The sequence below is a fragment of the Malassezia restricta genome, chromosome II (genome assembly GCF_003290485.1).
Source record: "Malassezia restricta chromosome II, complete sequence".
Classification (NCBI taxonomy): domain Eukaryota; kingdom Fungi; phylum Basidiomycota; class Malasseziomycetes; order Malasseziales; family Malasseziaceae; genus Malassezia; species Malassezia restricta.
The window spans coordinates 765,005-781,346 of NC_040194.1; the positions used below are offsets into that span (position 1 = coordinate 765,005).

General features: G+C 54.2%; 7 protein-coding genes across 7 annotated transcripts; 3 read left to right on the top strand and 4 right to left on the bottom strand.

The window, feature by feature from the left end:
* Positions 1-18: 18 nt before the first annotated feature.
* MRET_1312 (ribosomal RNA-processing protein 12) lies at positions 19-3,999 on the bottom strand (the record flags this gene model as incomplete). The annotated part of the gene is made up of 1 exon (XM_027627939.1): positions 19-3,999. One exon carries the CDS (start codon positions 3,997-3,999, stop codon positions 19-21), a length of 3,981 nt encoding a protein of 1,326 aa, XP_027483424.1.
* Positions 3,998-6,856, top strand: MRET_1313 (putative ferric reductase with similarity to Fre2p; the record flags this gene model as incomplete). The annotated part of the gene is made up of 1 exon (XM_027627940.1): positions 3,998-6,856. The coding sequence occupies one exon, from the start codon at positions 3,998-4,000 to the stop codon at positions 6,854-6,856; it is 2,859 nt and encodes a 952-aa protein (XP_027483425.1).
* On the bottom strand, positions 6,834-8,486 carry MRET_1314 (phosphatidylinositol glycan, class T; the record flags this gene model as incomplete). Its single annotated transcript, XM_027627941.1, has 1 exon — positions 6,834-8,486. The coding sequence occupies one exon, from the start codon at positions 8,484-8,486 to the stop codon at positions 6,834-6,836; it is 1,653 nt and encodes a 550-aa protein (XP_027483430.1).
* Positions 8,487-8,586: 100 nt separating this feature from the next.
* Positions 8,587-9,306, bottom strand: MRET_1315 (protein ROT1; the record flags this gene model as incomplete). Its single annotated transcript, XM_027627942.1, has 1 exon — positions 8,587-9,306. The coding sequence occupies one exon, from the start codon at positions 9,304-9,306 to the stop codon at positions 8,587-8,589; it is 720 nt and encodes a 239-aa protein (XP_027483431.1).
* A 24-nt stretch (positions 9,307-9,330) lies between these two features.
* MRET_1316 (uncharacterized protein) lies at positions 9,331-10,326 on the bottom strand (the record flags this gene model as incomplete). The annotated part of the gene is made up of 1 exon (XM_027627943.1): positions 9,331-10,326. The coding sequence occupies one exon, from the start codon at positions 10,324-10,326 to the stop codon at positions 9,331-9,333; it is 996 nt and encodes a 331-aa protein (XP_027483428.1).
* A 237-nt stretch (positions 10,327-10,563) lies between these two features.
* Positions 10,564-14,295, top strand: MRET_1317 (coatomer subunit alpha; the record flags this gene model as incomplete). Its single annotated transcript, XM_027627944.1, has 1 exon — positions 10,564-14,295. The coding sequence occupies one exon, from the start codon at positions 10,564-10,566 to the stop codon at positions 14,293-14,295; it is 3,732 nt and encodes a 1,243-aa protein (XP_027483429.1).
* Positions 14,296-14,824: 529 nt separating this feature from the next.
* MRET_1318 (mitochondrial ribosomal protein subunit) lies at positions 14,825-16,324 on the top strand (the record flags this gene model as incomplete). Its single annotated transcript, XM_027627945.1, has 1 exon — positions 14,825-16,324. The coding sequence occupies one exon, from the start codon at positions 14,825-14,827 to the stop codon at positions 16,322-16,324; it is 1,500 nt and encodes a 499-aa protein (XP_027483432.1).
* Between the last annotated feature and the right edge of the window lie 18 nt (positions 16,325-16,342).

The window sequence follows — 16,342 nt, forward strand, 5'->3', positions numbered from 1 at the left end:
ATAGATTGCGTATACTTGCTATGTCGCTTTGCGTCGCTTGCCCGTGATGGCGAGCGACGACGCTTTCTTCGCGTTGCGCTTGCCAGCCACAGCCGACAGGGGAACGTAGGCGTAGGGACTCATTCCACCTTTCTGGACATCGCCTTCGGCGCGGCGTGCCTTGAACTCGGAGCCAATGGCTTGTTTTCCTCGCTTCTTCTTCTGGCGAGGCAGTGCATTGCTGCCATTCGACTCTTCCTCGTCTTCATCGTCCATGCGCTCATTCGCACGAGTGCGCTTGTTGTTTTTGTTGAACTTGACAGAGCCACCGCGGCCTCGGAATGTCAGACCATCCACACCCATTTCCCGTTCCATGTATGCACGGCCCGCCTGCGATGCTGCGCTGCTGGGCTCAGTGTCTTGGTCAGCATCGTGGTCATGTTCAGAAATGCGCATGCGACCAGACTCGTCTGTTTCAAATGACTTGGCCTCTTGACCAGGCTGGCGACGCGCCTTGTGACGCACGTTGGTTCTGATGGCTCCCACTGCAGCCTCATCAAGCAGATCCATAGGTGCATCATCATCTTCCAATAAGTACGTGTCGTCTTCACGGTGGCGAGAACGACGTGGCACAGCTGCGTCTTCCTCCTCCTCTTCGTCGGAATCGTCCGAGTCACTACCATACAAGGCATCCTCGAAGGCATCCATACCACCTGACCGGGCGATGGGTTCAATCTCATCTTCGCCTCCATCCGCATGTGCGCGACGGCGCTTAGCGCGCTCCTTGCGCTTGCGGATATTAGCAATCAGACGTTGGTTCTCGGGATCGACGTGCGCCGAGACAGCCTTTTCGCCGAACCTGCGCAGCAGGCGCTCCATCAAATGGCGCACCTGTGCCTTGAAATGGTTTTTGTGAACGTGTCGGATCTGAAGGAGGGCTGGCACTAACGAAGGCAGCACCTGCTCGATTTGCTGCGGCGATAAAGACAACGTCGCAACCTTGCAGAAACCCAGAGAAGCCTTGACAATCTCGCGGTTTGTGCTTTCTAAGTATACGAGCATCGTCGTCAGCAGCTCCGCCAGCATATCGTCGGGTAGCGCCAGATGAAACTCGTACAAGAGACGCGCTAGTGCCGTGATAGAAGCGCCGATCATACGTGGACTCGCTCCAGCCAAGCCCGCTGCAACCATCATCACGTATTCAGGCACCGACGCAGCCACGATGTCTTGAACGTCGGTGCCTGCCTGAGCCCGATTGATGCGGCCACCGCGGGCCATGCGGTGGCCCATGTCGACCAGGAGCGCATAAGCCTCCTCGCGTGCGCCTTGGTTGGCTTCTTTGGTGCCCAGCACAGCCTCAGGTACGAGCGCAGCGAGTGTGCCGAGGTCGTCGTCGGGCATGTGAGGCACGAGTGTCCGGAACAGGGCCAAGCGATCACGCACAGCACCCGGCGGCACATCGAGCTCCAAGTACCGCGACACAAGAGCCGCACAACCCACATGCGCACGCAAAGCCGCAGCGTCCTTTCCATCCAACAGTCGTGATAAGGCGCGGTACGCTTTCTTTTGGAGACCGCTGTCATCGACCTGAAGCACATGCATACACGCATCAAAGAGCGACGCGGCATCCGCACCATGAACGTACGGCACCAATACAATAAACAAGTCGAGCATCGTGTGTGGTACCGGTGGTACATACCGTGGGCTGTTAGGCTCAGGTTTGCCAGGCGTAGGCGCATGTGCGCTTGGATGGTACGTCGCGAGCGCCTGCTGCAGCATATGTGCGACCTTGGCGAATGTCTTGGAAATGCTGGGCGCGTCGAGGATCGCAAGATATGTTGCCACGCATTCCATCACGTAGCCACGAGACTGCGCAGGCAGCTCGGTCAGCAGCTGGAAAAGAGACGCGAGCAGCACACCCGACATGGAACGCAGATGCTCCAGAAAGCGTCGACCATCGTTCTGATCCACACCAAACTGACGCAGAAGTTGCACCGAGGGCACTTGCGACGCGATGACAGACTCCGTGCGCTGTACCAACAACTGCAGACCCTTTAGAATTGCAGGTCGCAAGGCCGATTGAGTCCGAAGCACATTGACCAGCAGCTCGAGCACGGATGGCGTCAGGGCCGTATCAATGTCGCGACACAAGTCACAGTAGCCCGGGAAGCACACCCAAATCTGCTCAATAAGTGCCTCCATGACCTTGACTTCAACAGGGCGCGGTGCGCTGCCATCCGTCGGCTGTTCCGCGCGCACACGCACCTCAAACAGTGCCTCACTTAGTGGCACTAGCTCCTCGACAAAATGCGCAAGTTCCGTGTTCGAAATATGCTCCCGCAGCAGAGGTAACAGCCAAGCCCTGCCACGTGCTCCACCAGCGCCCCCCTGGGTGTTGGGTCGTCCGTGCTGGTCGAGCAGGTCAAGCGGCAGGTGCTCCAAAAAGGCGCGCGGTCCACAAGCAGAAATTGCAGCGCCCAGCACGGCATCCGCGTCAGGGCGCGCATCAAAATTGCGCTGCACGCGCAGGGCGGCCACATCCTCTACGGCCGACATGAGCAGAGGTTCTGCGGGTGGCACACCTCCATTCTCAAGAGGATACCGCAGACGACGGAGCATACTGGCCAGAATGTGCAGGATATCGCTGCGAGTGTGGGTGTAACGCAGAGCATGCTTACCAAAGGCATCACGCAATGATCTGATCATGTGGGCAAAGAGTGCGTCTTCCGAGGTAAGCGCCTGGGCCACGGCATGGTCCGGTATACAGTAGCGCGCGAGAGCCTGGAGCAGTTTCCGACCCGCCATGCGAACGTCTGCTGACGAACGTGATGCATCAGAGCTCGCAGACAGTGCCAGCTGCATGGTGCTCTTCCACATGGCTGGCGTGAGCGACCATGCCGTCTCGATATCAGCAGCAGAATAAGCCACCATACAGGACTCAAGTACATTCAAGTACGCAGGGAGTATGTGCACATCAGTATGCGCTGGCACATTTGTCTGCAATGCATCGAGCGTATGGCGCAACAGAGTGACGTCGCGTTGGACAGGGGCAGAGACGTCCAGACTAGCCTCGGTCCTTGGCGTGCGGAACAACACTGCAAAGACATCGTACACAGAAACAGTAAGGAAAGGGTTCTGAAGTGCTGGAAGTGTCAGAAGCTCATGCACAAGCGGCGTCGTGCTGGCCATTGGGACAAGCGGCAAGATCGTTTGAAGCAGCGCACACACCCAAATGCCCGTACTGGCCGCGCCGTCAGCTGCCTGCTTCTGGCGCTCTGCAGCCGCACTCCGTGCATGCTTTGCCTTTCCCTGATGCTTGTCAAACTCGACCTTGTGACTCGCTTTGGTCGAAGAGACGCCACGAGCCGCCGCGACACTATGCAACGTACGCGCAGCCCACGCCATAGTACGCTCAGCATAAGGATGCGCGTGCTCCCATGAAGGAAGACCAAGTATGTGTGTAACCACTTCATGAGCACGCCGACGAACCTTGGGTCGAGCGTCCATGCACAGATTGAGCACAAGGTCCCAGACCGTAAGCCATGTGCGTTCGCGCTCAAGCGTCGCGCGCTCTTGTACAGGCACAATCGAAAGCAATGTGTCCACAACACTGAGAGATGCACGGAGTCGTGCGTTCATGTTCTCGCTTGCGCCATGCGGCTCAGCGAGAGGCACAGCCACAGCAATGAGCAAGGCATGGCTTTTCGCACGAACAACTCCAGGAGTCACGTACGGTAGCACGATCGAGAGCAGATAAATGGACGACCCCAGTATGTCTGCATTCGTACTTTCCGAATTCAGCAGGCTCTCTAAGGCCAAAAGGTACTGCGTCGGCCCAGGCTCAGCATGCTGGCTATCAGTGGCTGCTCGTTCCAAAAGCGTCGCCTCGATAGCCACTAGCAATTGAGCTGAGGCACGTTGATTTTCTAACTTGGAATCTTTTAGGTGTCTAATACGCCCAAGAGCATCAAGCAGACCTGCTCGACGCTCATCTGCACTGGACACCACGTCTGTGCTCATGACGAAACGAGCGGCGCTGCAGAAAAAAGCGACGGCGGGGCAACTTTTTTTTCAAGACCCACTCAGCTCCACACTCTGCATAAACCACGTGTTTAACACTAGGGCAGCATTTTGGGTGTTTTGTGTGCCTGAATACACGCCACTCTGGCCGCCAGCTGCCCTGTGTCAAGCCGTCATGCGGGACGAGCACATACCGCTGGCCAAGCGCACAGCCCCAGATATCGCTTTGGCAATGTCATACTTGAATGCACATGAGCTCTCATCTCCCTCTGAAAGATACGTGTACATCCTATGGATCTTGGTGGCTGTGCTGGCTGTGTTGCTTGGCTTGGAATACATCCTGTGCCTGACACAACGCACGATTCTTGGCGTAATTTGGTCTAAGTGGGCCACAATGCAATATAACCCTCGACACGTTCACAGACTGGCCTTTGTGAATCTTCAATTAAGACGCGTTGTCTTTGTTCTTTTGTTGCTCCTGCCTCTGCTTTTGTTGACTTTTATCGGTCCCGACTACGTGGATCCATCCGTGGCCCTTTTCGATATGAACTATCGCGCACCTACTTCCCCGAGTCAGGTACCTACTTTAAAACGGCGCGACATCCAATGGGGACTCGGTCAGTATCCCCGCATCATGACGAAAAAGCCCACGTACACATTACCGTATCACACATTCTGGACCATGGGGAGCCGCTTCGGCGACTTTTGCAACGCACTCACACCACTGATCATATTATTTGCACTGAAGCAGGCGCCTTGTGCACTATTTGCCCTGCCTGTGTTTGGGCACATGGCGTCCAACGCCTTGCAATATCTGCACAAGTGGGGCGGATACCTCTTGTGGATATACGCTGTTGTACATACGCTGCTGTGGATCGTTCAAGTTGCTTATGATGCGCGCGTTCAGCCAGACTTGTGGACACACCTGTTGGGCCTACCGCGTTTCCGCTGGGCCATTGTCGCTTTCATCTTTCTCACCCTTCTCGTTGTATTATCTTTCCCACCGATCCGCCGTCACTATTACGAATTTTTTTATGTCACTCATGTCATATGCGTTATTGGTTTTATGATTGCTACGTGGGCTCATCATCCACAGCTCGGTGGCTGGATGCTCGCGGGGTTTCTTGTTTGGGGTTTGGAACGCGTATGGCGCGCGTTTAGAACGCTGCATTTCAACTACAGTGAGCGGCCCGCCGACCTCAAACGTAGTATGCACTTGCATGAGCAATCAATCAAGGAGCCTACGACTAAAGGCGTGCTCGTTACACCCAAAGGCGAGGTGCCTGAAGACACTGAATCTATCGTGTCACTGTACATGGCCTCTACGACATCACTTACCTCCAAATCTATCGAGACATTCAGGTCCCCTATACCCAGTGACCTCCAGGAGGAGCTGTACCCAGGATTTGCATTTATTCAGCCTCTGGCAGGCCAGATGCTCCGTATTGTCTTGCGTACATCCAAACCCATGTCATGGAGCCCGGGACAGTGGGTGTATGTCGGCTTCCCGGCGCTTAGCTGGATTCAAACACATCCATTCACGATCGCATGTTCTTACGTCGACGAGTTTGAGCAATTGTACGAATCGCACGACTCTGCGTCGCAGGCTCGACGCGATGCACACCTTCTCGTCCTATTGGTCCGCGCACGCAACGGTTTGACGCGTCGGCTGTGGGACCATGTGACCAAGCGGTGCGAGATGCACGCCCCAGAATCAGCGACTTCGACGGACACCGTATTCCCACCTATTCAAGGGACGTCTTTTCGAACGCAAGTCCAAGGCATCTATATGCGCACAATTGTGGATGGTCCCTTTGGAGGCTCTGCCCGTATTGATTGGAGTGCCTATGCAACATGCGTCGTTGTATGTGGCGGCTGTGGCGTAACGCTGGGCCTATCCGTACTCGAGTACTTGTGTGCTAAGGTGGCCCTCGCTCAGATGGGATGCAACGTACAAGGTAGTTGGGGCCGTCCGTTCCGCATGCACCGCATTCGATTCGTATGGATCATGCGAGATTATGCTCACCTCCAATGGGCAGCGAGTGCTTTGCGCCGGTGTCTCGAAATATTGCCTCCTGAACACCTGACCATCGAGATGTATGCAACCCGCGTACATTATGCAATGTCACAACCACATCATGATGCGTCGAAATACGAAGAGCAGGAAGACATGTATCGCCCGCCGCTACCACAAAAATTGCTCCATGATATGGGTTTGCGAGCAGCGGATCTGACGCAGTTCGAAGACGGCGAAGAAAAGCCCCCTAATGCGATGGAACAGTCCATGAGTGAGCATATCCGTGTTCAGGGCAAATGTCGTCGTGCTCGCACACGGTTGAACCGCGCGAGATCCGCCACTCATGACCGACACGCGCCGACTCCCCTCCCTGTACAGCATGCCAATCGACAAGCGGATAATGAACTGGAGTTTATACAGAACGGACGCATGCCTCCGTCTGCCTTGCATGTCGACACGTGTGACCATTACAGCGATACGTCACTCAATGCATATCCACTCAAACCGATTCCGCCACCATTCATGAACGCCTCGTCCCACGACATCAAGACACCTAGAAGCATGTCACCACCGCCGGTGAGTGCCAACCTCGATCCCCTTGAGCAACAGGACTTTTCTGTTTTGTCCGAGCTCACACGCCCTGGATACCCTGATTTGTCTGGCATTCTTCATGAAGAAGTCCGCCAATCTCAAGGCCGTACTTTGACAGTGGGGTGTGGTCCATCAGGTCTCATGGCGCTTTTACGCACAGCCGTGTCTGATCACACGTCCATACGCAAAGTGTGGCAAGGCGACGCGTCCGGTCATGTAAGCTTGTTTACTGAGTCATACGAGATTTAACGTATACATCTCGGTATCGCCGCAATAAATGATTCAGCATCGTACCAAAAAATAGGGCCACGAATGTAGAGTAGAACAAAATCACATTGTATGGCATGGAAAAATCGGGTAAGACCATGTCGATAAGCCCGGGCGTCGTGTAGAGATGCGGCGCTTGCACATGATACACAGGCAGGTGCCTATGCTCTTGAGACCATAATGTGCCGTGCGCGCCAAGCGGCGTAAACATGGCCGGCGGCAAGTCCATTCCCCGATGTGGATCTGGAATGTGCTCGTCATAATGCAGCATGTGTTTCTTGAGTGTGTACGTCACAGTCAGTGTACTCGCGGCAGGAACACGAAGCTCGAGCTCCATAAATCCCATAATTTTGCGCACTTTAGGTGGCTTGTATGTGGCATTTACGACAAAGGGCTCAGTCACATCGTCTCTAAACCGTACCATGTCATCTGCTTCATCGTAATCGTCCACCTGAGCGTCACTATGCAGTGTGTGCAGAAGCGGAAGCACCGTAGGTGGAAGGTGCTCGTAGTACATCACATGCACCGTTTCAGCAGGCATATCATTCCGCAATGTAAGGTGTACCTTGTTGTCTTCTTGGCCATGACCAAGCACTTGTCGGGATGCACGGAGTGGCGGCGGCCGAAGTAGAGGACTCGTAGCATTAGACACGAACGCCACGTTCAAGCCTTTGTCACGATAAGCACGCGTATCATATGTGTAAGTGGACATGGGCACCGTATAAGGTAGCGGCTTTTCATCTTCTTCGTCGTCCCATGTCCACTCTTGCTCCTCGCGCAGTGACTCGTCACTTTGCACGGCAGGCTCAGGCACCGTTGAACTCCTGACGTGGACTTGGCTAGATGTCGAAACAGGGCACGTCTTCTCTAAATGTGCAGAAAATAGGTCATGCATTGTCCATTGTGTATCTTGCCTCTGTGATGGTCGTTTCACAACATGGACACGTATAGTAACATGCCATACACTGTTGATTTGACGTACATGAAGCGACACACCGTGAAACTCGGCTTGAAGGATAGAATGCGGTTTGATTAGACTTGCTAAGCCAGCACCACTCTTGCATGGAAGGAGTTTGAGGAGCGGGGAAATGTTTTCAGTACACACACTTTCCGACGTCAAATATGCGTGCACCACGGGACTGTTTGTGCCAAAGTACGGGTAGTTGGGCATGATGGTGGTCGTTTCGTCGATGCCATCGAGTGATGCACATGAAACGGAAGCCAGAGCCGATGTAAGCACACGCCAGCGCGGCCACATCTCGGTATCATTGTTTATAGAGGCCCAAACCTCAGCACCACTGGCCACGCCATCATCCCCCAGCGTGCCAGGAGCTGGAGAGCCCCACTCTTCATACATCCAACGCCCCTTGTTCATCGCCAGTCGGAGCTCCTGGACGCCCAGTGATGCGACAGGCTGGAGCAAGGGTCTAGGAAGCAGACTAAAGTGATGAATGGATGATGCATCGCTAGCCAATTCGAAGGTAAATGCGGCATGTACGCGGCCACCAACAAGGGGCCGTAGCGTAAGTGTTTCATTGAATGACTCTACACCCAAGACGGATGTCAGTAACACGTCTGCTACCAGCACAAGATATGCAAAGAGTCGGCGCATATATAAGGGGATAAAGCGATTATGAAGGAGTATTGTTGGGTATCAATGCATTGTACATTACGAAATCATCCAAAAATCATGTCTATGTTGAGCTTACCCTTCAGCCCATGAGACCCCACATCATCTTGTGCATAGGTTGCGTCGGGTACATTAGCGGAGGGCGATAATGAAGATACATTGGCGGCTTGGGATTGCCATCGAACTCATACAGCTGGAGCTTATACGACCATTGCGGGTCGGCACCAAGAGCATAGTGTTTATACGTTGTGATTTCAAAGCTTTTCATAAACTCTGGTTGCGAGTAGAAATCAATTTTGTCCTCTTCATGTTTACAGGTATCCGTATATTGCTGAAGGCCATCGGTCTTGAAGGGCGTGAGGGTCATGGAATTATTACGGTGAATCGTATAGTTTCCATGCTGCCAAATGAGGTGGACCGTAAAACAGTCCGGATCATCACCACGAGTGTATTGATAAATTGCCTGCTCCCAAAAGCCAGTCGTGTCATTTTTTTCGACAAAGCTGTACGAAATGCCGGTGTTTTTTGGCACAGAAAATGTGTTGTTAATACGGAAAAATCCTTCGCCGGTTAAGACGGAACCAGTTCCACTACTCCAAGTACCAGTGAGACTGGTGTCTTTTGGCGGTTCGGCTGCTAGACAGTGTATTCCCCAAAGTAACAGTGCCAAACATTGCAGAATGGTAATCATCTTATCAAAGCGGTCTTCAAGCTCGCTGTGAAAAGAATGCCGAGAAATAGTGGAACTACCGCCCTGAAATGCGTGGCGCTGTAAATAACGTTTGTGCTGGGCCAATCGCATGCAAGCCTTCTTTATCCCAGCTGTTCAAAAGCCCACGACGTGTACGTCGCATTCATACCACGTGACATTGGGTGTCGCAACCCCACGCGCTGGCCGGAGACCTCCGTCCACGCTAATATGTACAGATCGCGTGCTGCGTCGTTTTAGACGTGTACAAGCCTCTTTACGTGCACTGTGACGAGACAGAAATGTATGAGTAGCTTGATTCATTTTCGATACACGCGGTTCAGAAGCCTGTGCGAGTAAATCCTCTGTTTCTGATTCGAGCTCCGGGTCCGGAGCAACCGTGGGGGCAGGTGCGCGCCAATGAGGCCTAGGATGCCAGCCAGAGATCTGGAGCTGAGGAGGAGCACAAACTAAGATACGTGTGCGCGTAGGTCGACATGTGTCAGGCAAAAGCAAATCCTTGTCCATAGTGAAACGCACAAACTTTCGCTCCATAAGTGCACTTACTTTTCTCCTTCGGTCCTTGCATGAGTCTGAATCAGATATGTAGTTTTTGCCAAATGCTAGCATCTGGTCAAAGTGTAGCACGAGCACATGCTGAGGAAATGAAAGCGATTGACCTGTCACCATGGCAATGTGGAGAGTTGTTGGCGGTGTAGATTCCAGTGATGCCAACAAGTCGTACAAGCGTGTTTCTAGCTTGGTACAAGAATACAGGAGCTGTGTCACGCGTTGGACAGGACTGGGCAAATGTCGCGTCATGGCAAATGGAAGTATGATATTTCCTTCTGTGCCGTAGGAAAGACACAAACAAGAGGCTTCATCGTCCTCATCCAATATTGCAAAAGCCTCACGTTCTAGTGCTTGCAAAGGTTGTGGTATTTGGGTCTTAGTCCATAGGAGGTGTCGGAGTATTGCGAGAGTGAGTAGAGACAAGAGCTTGGAAGTGTGTCCACGCGGATGTGCATGTTCAGCGTGACATTCGTATTCAAACTGCGTCTGCATTATCGTAGACATGTCCAAGCGTGGCATCTCAGCTTGCGAAGATGCCGCCTTTTCATTCTTCCAACCCATCTGTGCCGCTCAAGGGCATACGCACCTCGTGTGCCGCCGTGCAGGTGTGCTCCTTGATGCCCAGGGACCCTCCGTGAGCATGACTAAGAACACGTGACTATCCACGCCAGCGCAGGCAGGCCGTGTCGCCGTCGGGTTGGTTGGTACGACTGTCCGTTCTGCAGACGCTCTACGACGGGGTAAGGCGCGAGGGCCGTTTAAACGGGATACGGCGCCACGTTGTCTGCCAGCATCATAATGCAGATGCTAACAAAGTTTGAGTCAAAGTCAAATCGTGTGAAAGGTATCGCCTTTCACCAGAAGCTACCGCTGCTTGCGGCCTCGTTGCACAATGGATCAATCCAACTTTGGAATTACCAAACGGGTACAATTTATGAACGACTGGAAGACCATGAAGGTCCTGTTCGTGGCGTCTGCTTCCACCCGACGCAGCCTCTTTTGGTGAGTGGCGGCGACGACTTCAAAATCAAGGTGTGGAACCACAAGACCGGCAAGGTCCTGTTCACCTTACATGGTCATTTGGATTATGTGCGTTCCGTGTTCTTCCATCACGAACACCCATGGATTATTAGTGCATCTGATGACCAGACCATCCGTATTTGGAACTGGCAAAGTCGCACCTGTATTGCGGTACTGACCGGCCACAACCACTATGTGATGTGTGCTCAATTCCATCCGTACGAAGACCTGATTGTATCGGCTTCGATGGACCAGACAGTGCGTGTATGGGACTTTACAACACTCAAACAAAAGTCCACGACTGCGCAGCCAATGAGCCTTGAAGATCAGATTGCACGAGCGAATAGCACCCAAATGGACCTCTTTGCCAATATGGACGTCGTGGTCAAATATGTGCTGGAGGGACACGACCGTGGTGTGAACTGGGCTGCCTTCCACCCCGCTCTTCCGCTTATTGTGTCGGCCAGTGACGATCGTCAAATCAAGCTGTGGCGCATGTCGGACACGAAGGCCTGGGAAGTCGATACATGCCGCGGGCATTACAACAATGTATCTGCATCCCTCTTTCATCCACATGCTGAATTGATTCTGTCGGTCTCTGAAGACAAAACCATTCGCGTATGGGATATGGGCAAGCGCATTGCTGTCCAAACGTTCCGCCGTGAGAACGACCGGTTTTGGGTCCTTACGGCTCATCCGCACCTGAATTTGTTTGCTGCTGGGCATGACAGTGGTCTGATTGTATTCAAACTAGAACGCGAGCGCCCGCCGTTTGCATTGCATGACCATTCATTGTATTATGTTCGCAACAAGCAGGTGCGCCATATGGACTATAATACAGGCAAGGACCATGCGCTGCTCAGTATCCGTCGCCTTGGTAACCAATACGTCCAGCCCCGCTCTCTGAGCTTTAATCCTGCAGAGCGTTCCGTCATCGTGACGTCAATCAATGGCGACGTTGGTGTGTATGATATTGCGCCGCTCCCGCATTCGCCGCCTGCCGAGCTTGGTGAGAGTGGCGCCGTCGGAAGACGTGGTCAGGGCTCTACGGCATTGTTTGTTGCACGCAATCGCCTGGCCGTCTTGCAAAAGAGCCAGCAGCGTGTCGAAATTCGTGATCTATTAAATCAAGTCGTCAAGACCTTGATGCTCCCGCAGCCGACTAACGAGATCTTTTACGGTGGTCCATCGCACTTGTTGCTTAGTACGGCAATGGGAGTTCAGCTGTATGATACACAACAACAAACAGTGACCGGCGAAATTGCCGCGCCAAGCGTCAAGTATGCAGTTTGGAGCCCCGACGGTGCTCGTGTGGCTCTTTTGTCGAAGCACACCATTACGCTGACTGACAAGCACTTTAGCTCGTCGCATCTAATCCATGAGACGATCCGTATTAAGAGCGCAGCCTGGGACTCGAATGGCGTCCTTCTGTACAGCACTCTGAACCACATTAAGTATGCTTTGCCACAGGGCGATGTCGGCATTATAAAGACGCTCGAACAGCCGCTATACCTTACACGAGTAAAAGGTTCGACGGTGTACTGCCTTGATCGTCAAGCCTGTCCACGTACAGTGGTGATGGACCCCACCGAGTACAAGTTCAAACTAGCGCTGCTGGAAGGCCGCTACGATGAAGTGCTGAGTATTATCCGCACGTCCCGTCTGGTGGGTCAGGCAATAATTGCATATCTGCAAAAGAAGGGCTTCCCCGAAATCGCTCTTCATTTTGTGCAGGATAAGACGACACGCTTTGATTTAGCGGTGGAGTGCGGCAACCTCGATGTGGCGCTCGAAACGGCGGAAGCTATCAACGTGCCCGAGATCTGGACACGTCTCGGTCAAGCTGCTCTCCGCCTAGGCGCGCATCACATCGTGGAGCGTGCGTACCAAAAAACCAAAGACTTTGACCAGCTGTCGTTCCTGTATCTTATAACAGGCAATTTTGAAAAGCTGGCTAAGATGACCAGCATTGCTGAGCGCCGTGGAAATGTACAAAGCCTGTACCACAATGCTGTGTTTAACCAGGATGCCGTGACGCAGACGCGCGTCTTGCAAGGCGCGGGCCTTGGTGTGCTTGCGTACATTACGGCGCAGCGCTCTGGAGATTCAACCTGGGCCGCCGAGATCGCTCAGGAATCGGGGTTGGATGCTGATGAAGCTCAATCTCTGGCTGGCATTCCTGTGTCGACAACGGCTGGACTGCCGCCTGTGGTATATCCAACAAGCCAACAGGACTGGCCACTTGCTGCGCCCACAGAGAACTTCTTTGACAAAGAGCTCGTGGCTGGTACCGACGGCGGCGTCATTTTCGAGGACAATGTCGTTGATGCCCCGTCGCATGATATTGACTCGTGGCTCGAGGGCGACGCGCTCGTGGACGACGAAGAGGATGCATACGGTGAGCCAAATGCCGACGGCGGTATAGTTGACCTAAACGAGGCAGAAGAAGCCTGGGATCTCGATGACGGTGTTGTGGCGCCGGCAGAAGAGGAGCTTGGTCAGCAGATTGCGCCATTGGCGGATGTTGCGTCGCTAGAGGGCCTGACCGCGGGCAGCGCTGAGGATGAGCACTGGCTTCGCAACTCGCCTGTGGCTGCAGATCTCGCTGCGGCTGGTGCGTTTGATACAGCTCTGCAGCTCTTGCAGCGTCAAGCGGGTATCGTGTCATTCACACCACTCGAGCCATGGCTTTGGCGCTGCTTTGTTGCTGCTCGTGCTATCGTCCCTGGTGCGCCGGGCATGTCACCTCTTATTGTGCATTTGCGACGCAATAATGAGGCAAGTGAAGGCGATCTCGGCAAGGTGCTCCCAGCGTCTCCGTTACGCTTGTCGTACCTGGAGACGCACCATCTGGCTTCTGCGTATCGTGCAGTAAGTGGAAACAAGCTGCACGATGCTGAGCATGAGTTCCGTTCGCTACTGCACATGCTGGTGCTCACGCCTGCACTCAACGAGCTGGAAGCTCAGCGTATCTTGGAGCTCATTGGCGAATGCCGGGAGTATTTAATTGGTATTTCGATCGAGCTCGAACGCCGTGCATTGGCGGCTGACGCGGCGCAGGCCAACGAGCCCGCGCAGGTCGCCCGCATCGTGGAATTGGCTGCTCTGTTTACGCATGTGCAGATGCAGCCACAGCACCAGATGTTGGCGCTGCGCATTGCCATGATGGAAGCTCGTCGGGTCGGTAACCTCGCTATGGCTGGCCACTTTGCTCGTCGACTTATTGAGTTGCAGCCACCCGCCAAGGTCGTGCAGGTGGCTCAGCAGATCGTGTCCCTCTCTGATCGCCAGCCACGCGATGCCGTGCAAGTGTCTTCATACTCCGTGCACGAGTCTGACTACGTCATTTGTGCTGGCAGCCACACCCTTATTCCTGCTGGCGGCATGAATGCTGTCGAAGACCCCTTGACCGGCGCCAAGTATCTGCCTGAGTTCCGTGGCTCGCTGTGCAAGGTTAGTCATATTAGTGAAGTGGGTCGTCTAGCTACAGGCCTGCGTAACCTCGCGTAATACACGCTATAGACATGATGATGATAGTCGGCTCAACTCACGGTGGTTAGTCATGAATCAACGCGCGGCAGAAACACGGATCGACATGGCTGTCAGACACGCCTTTTATTATTTGTCAGGTGCACCGCGCATCTCGGCGCTCGTGCATCACGTTTGCTTCGTAGCAGCAAAATTTTGATCCTCCAGCATCTTACACCGTGCTTCGTTGCGCTGACGTACGTACCTATATACATTGCTTGTATGGACACTAGGTCATCACCGGATCATGGGGCGCAGCCTAGGCGCGCCCTCCTGACGATGGTTTTACAGCCCATAGATGATCTACCCGTCATGCCAGGCCCACACCGCCGTAGCGTCGGCATAGGACACGGCCGATGACCGACCACCAGCATCACGGGGTTGGGTAGAAAAAAACGCTGGTGGGCCGAAGCGCCCGCTTTATGCGCCGCTGCAGCGTGGCATCACGTGACTACCTTCCTTCTTCGCCCTACCAACGCACCCATGCTTTTCCATCCGGAGCGACGCACCGATGGCAAGTAGCGTGCTGACGCGCTTGTTACAGCGCACCCGCGCGAGTACCTTTGATCCGTATGTGTCCCAGGTGTATCAAACACCTATTGCACATGCGGTGCGTGGCGACTTTGGTGGTAAGCGCCCGCTCCCGTCGTCGTGGCAGTCGACCGCCGATATGCCTGCGCCAAGATCTCACGCCGGTGATCTGCGCTACGTGACCATCCAAGACATTGACGATAAGCACGGTATGACAAATTGGAAAGAGTCGGAGCGTGAGCCGCTTTTCCGCAAGCGCTGGTTCGAGGCTGGTGTGCGTGTTTCTGACAAGCCGCGCCGCGATGTGTTGGGTGTGGGTGTCACAGGCGAAGACGATGTGAATTCCACCTTTGGGCCACCCCCGCGCATCGTCTATGACCACGCGACGTTGGAAGATACCAACAAACTCACGTCCAATGTTGTCTGGGGCACGCACCACGGACGCTTCGCCAGCTCGGCAGATGTTCTGCCGAACTACCATGCCATGGATGAACGCACGTTCCAGCGCTTTCTCTCTGACATTCGCCGCCGGCGTCCCAAGTTCCGCAAAGCACTTGAGCAGAATCGCAAGAACGTGGCTATCCACGAGCGGATGGAACGACTTGCTCATGAAGCCACGGATCGTACCGTGACTCAGGATGAATGGGACAAGGCTGCAACATATCCCCAGAACTCCTCAGGCGTGGATATGTGGACAGAGGCACGCCTACCACACGCACCCCAAAGTGCTGCAGACTATCTACGCAGCAGCGCCGAAGCTAGATACAACGCGCCCAACAGCCAGGTGCTCGCCACGCCGACACACGCTGCACCCGCACACCCGCTACGTGGGTTGCAGTACGCACAGCCTGACAACATATACACATACCTGCTCAATGAGCCGATGCAGGGCCGTGCGCTACACCGTGTGGAAGAAGCCAGGCGCAACCGCTACTTCATGAACACGGATGCATCACTGACTGTCGCCATCGGAGGCCGTGCGGGTCATCTGCCGCTGCAGTACCGTTATGGTCTTGACACGGTCGATTACAGCCGCGTGAACCCCAAGCGCGGCGAATCCTACTTCCGTGTTCTTCACGCGTGGATGGATATGGCTCCTACCGTCGCCAATGCCCGTCGCGCTCCTCCTCATGTGGACTGTGAACCTGAGCTGGGCTCCTTGCGGACTCAAGTTATGGCCCTTCGTCGTCCAGGTGTGGAAAATTCGTACGAGGCACCTCCTATGCCCGGCTCTCGGCGCTGGATCGACGATCCAGACGCGTCGCACGCATCCGCCTTTGGTGGTAACGCACTGCGCGCTTCGAGCCCCGAAGCTGGATCCCTGTTCGGCTCGCTCGCACGTAAAGGCCGCTCGGGCCATATGCCGCGGCAAGACAGTCGGAGACAGCGCCTGCAAAAGCGTAAACGCGACGTGCCTGGCTCCGTACAGCGTGATATACAAATGTTGAACAACATTAAAAACTTGCTCTCTTCGCAGTAGGCTCCTATCTATGCACTG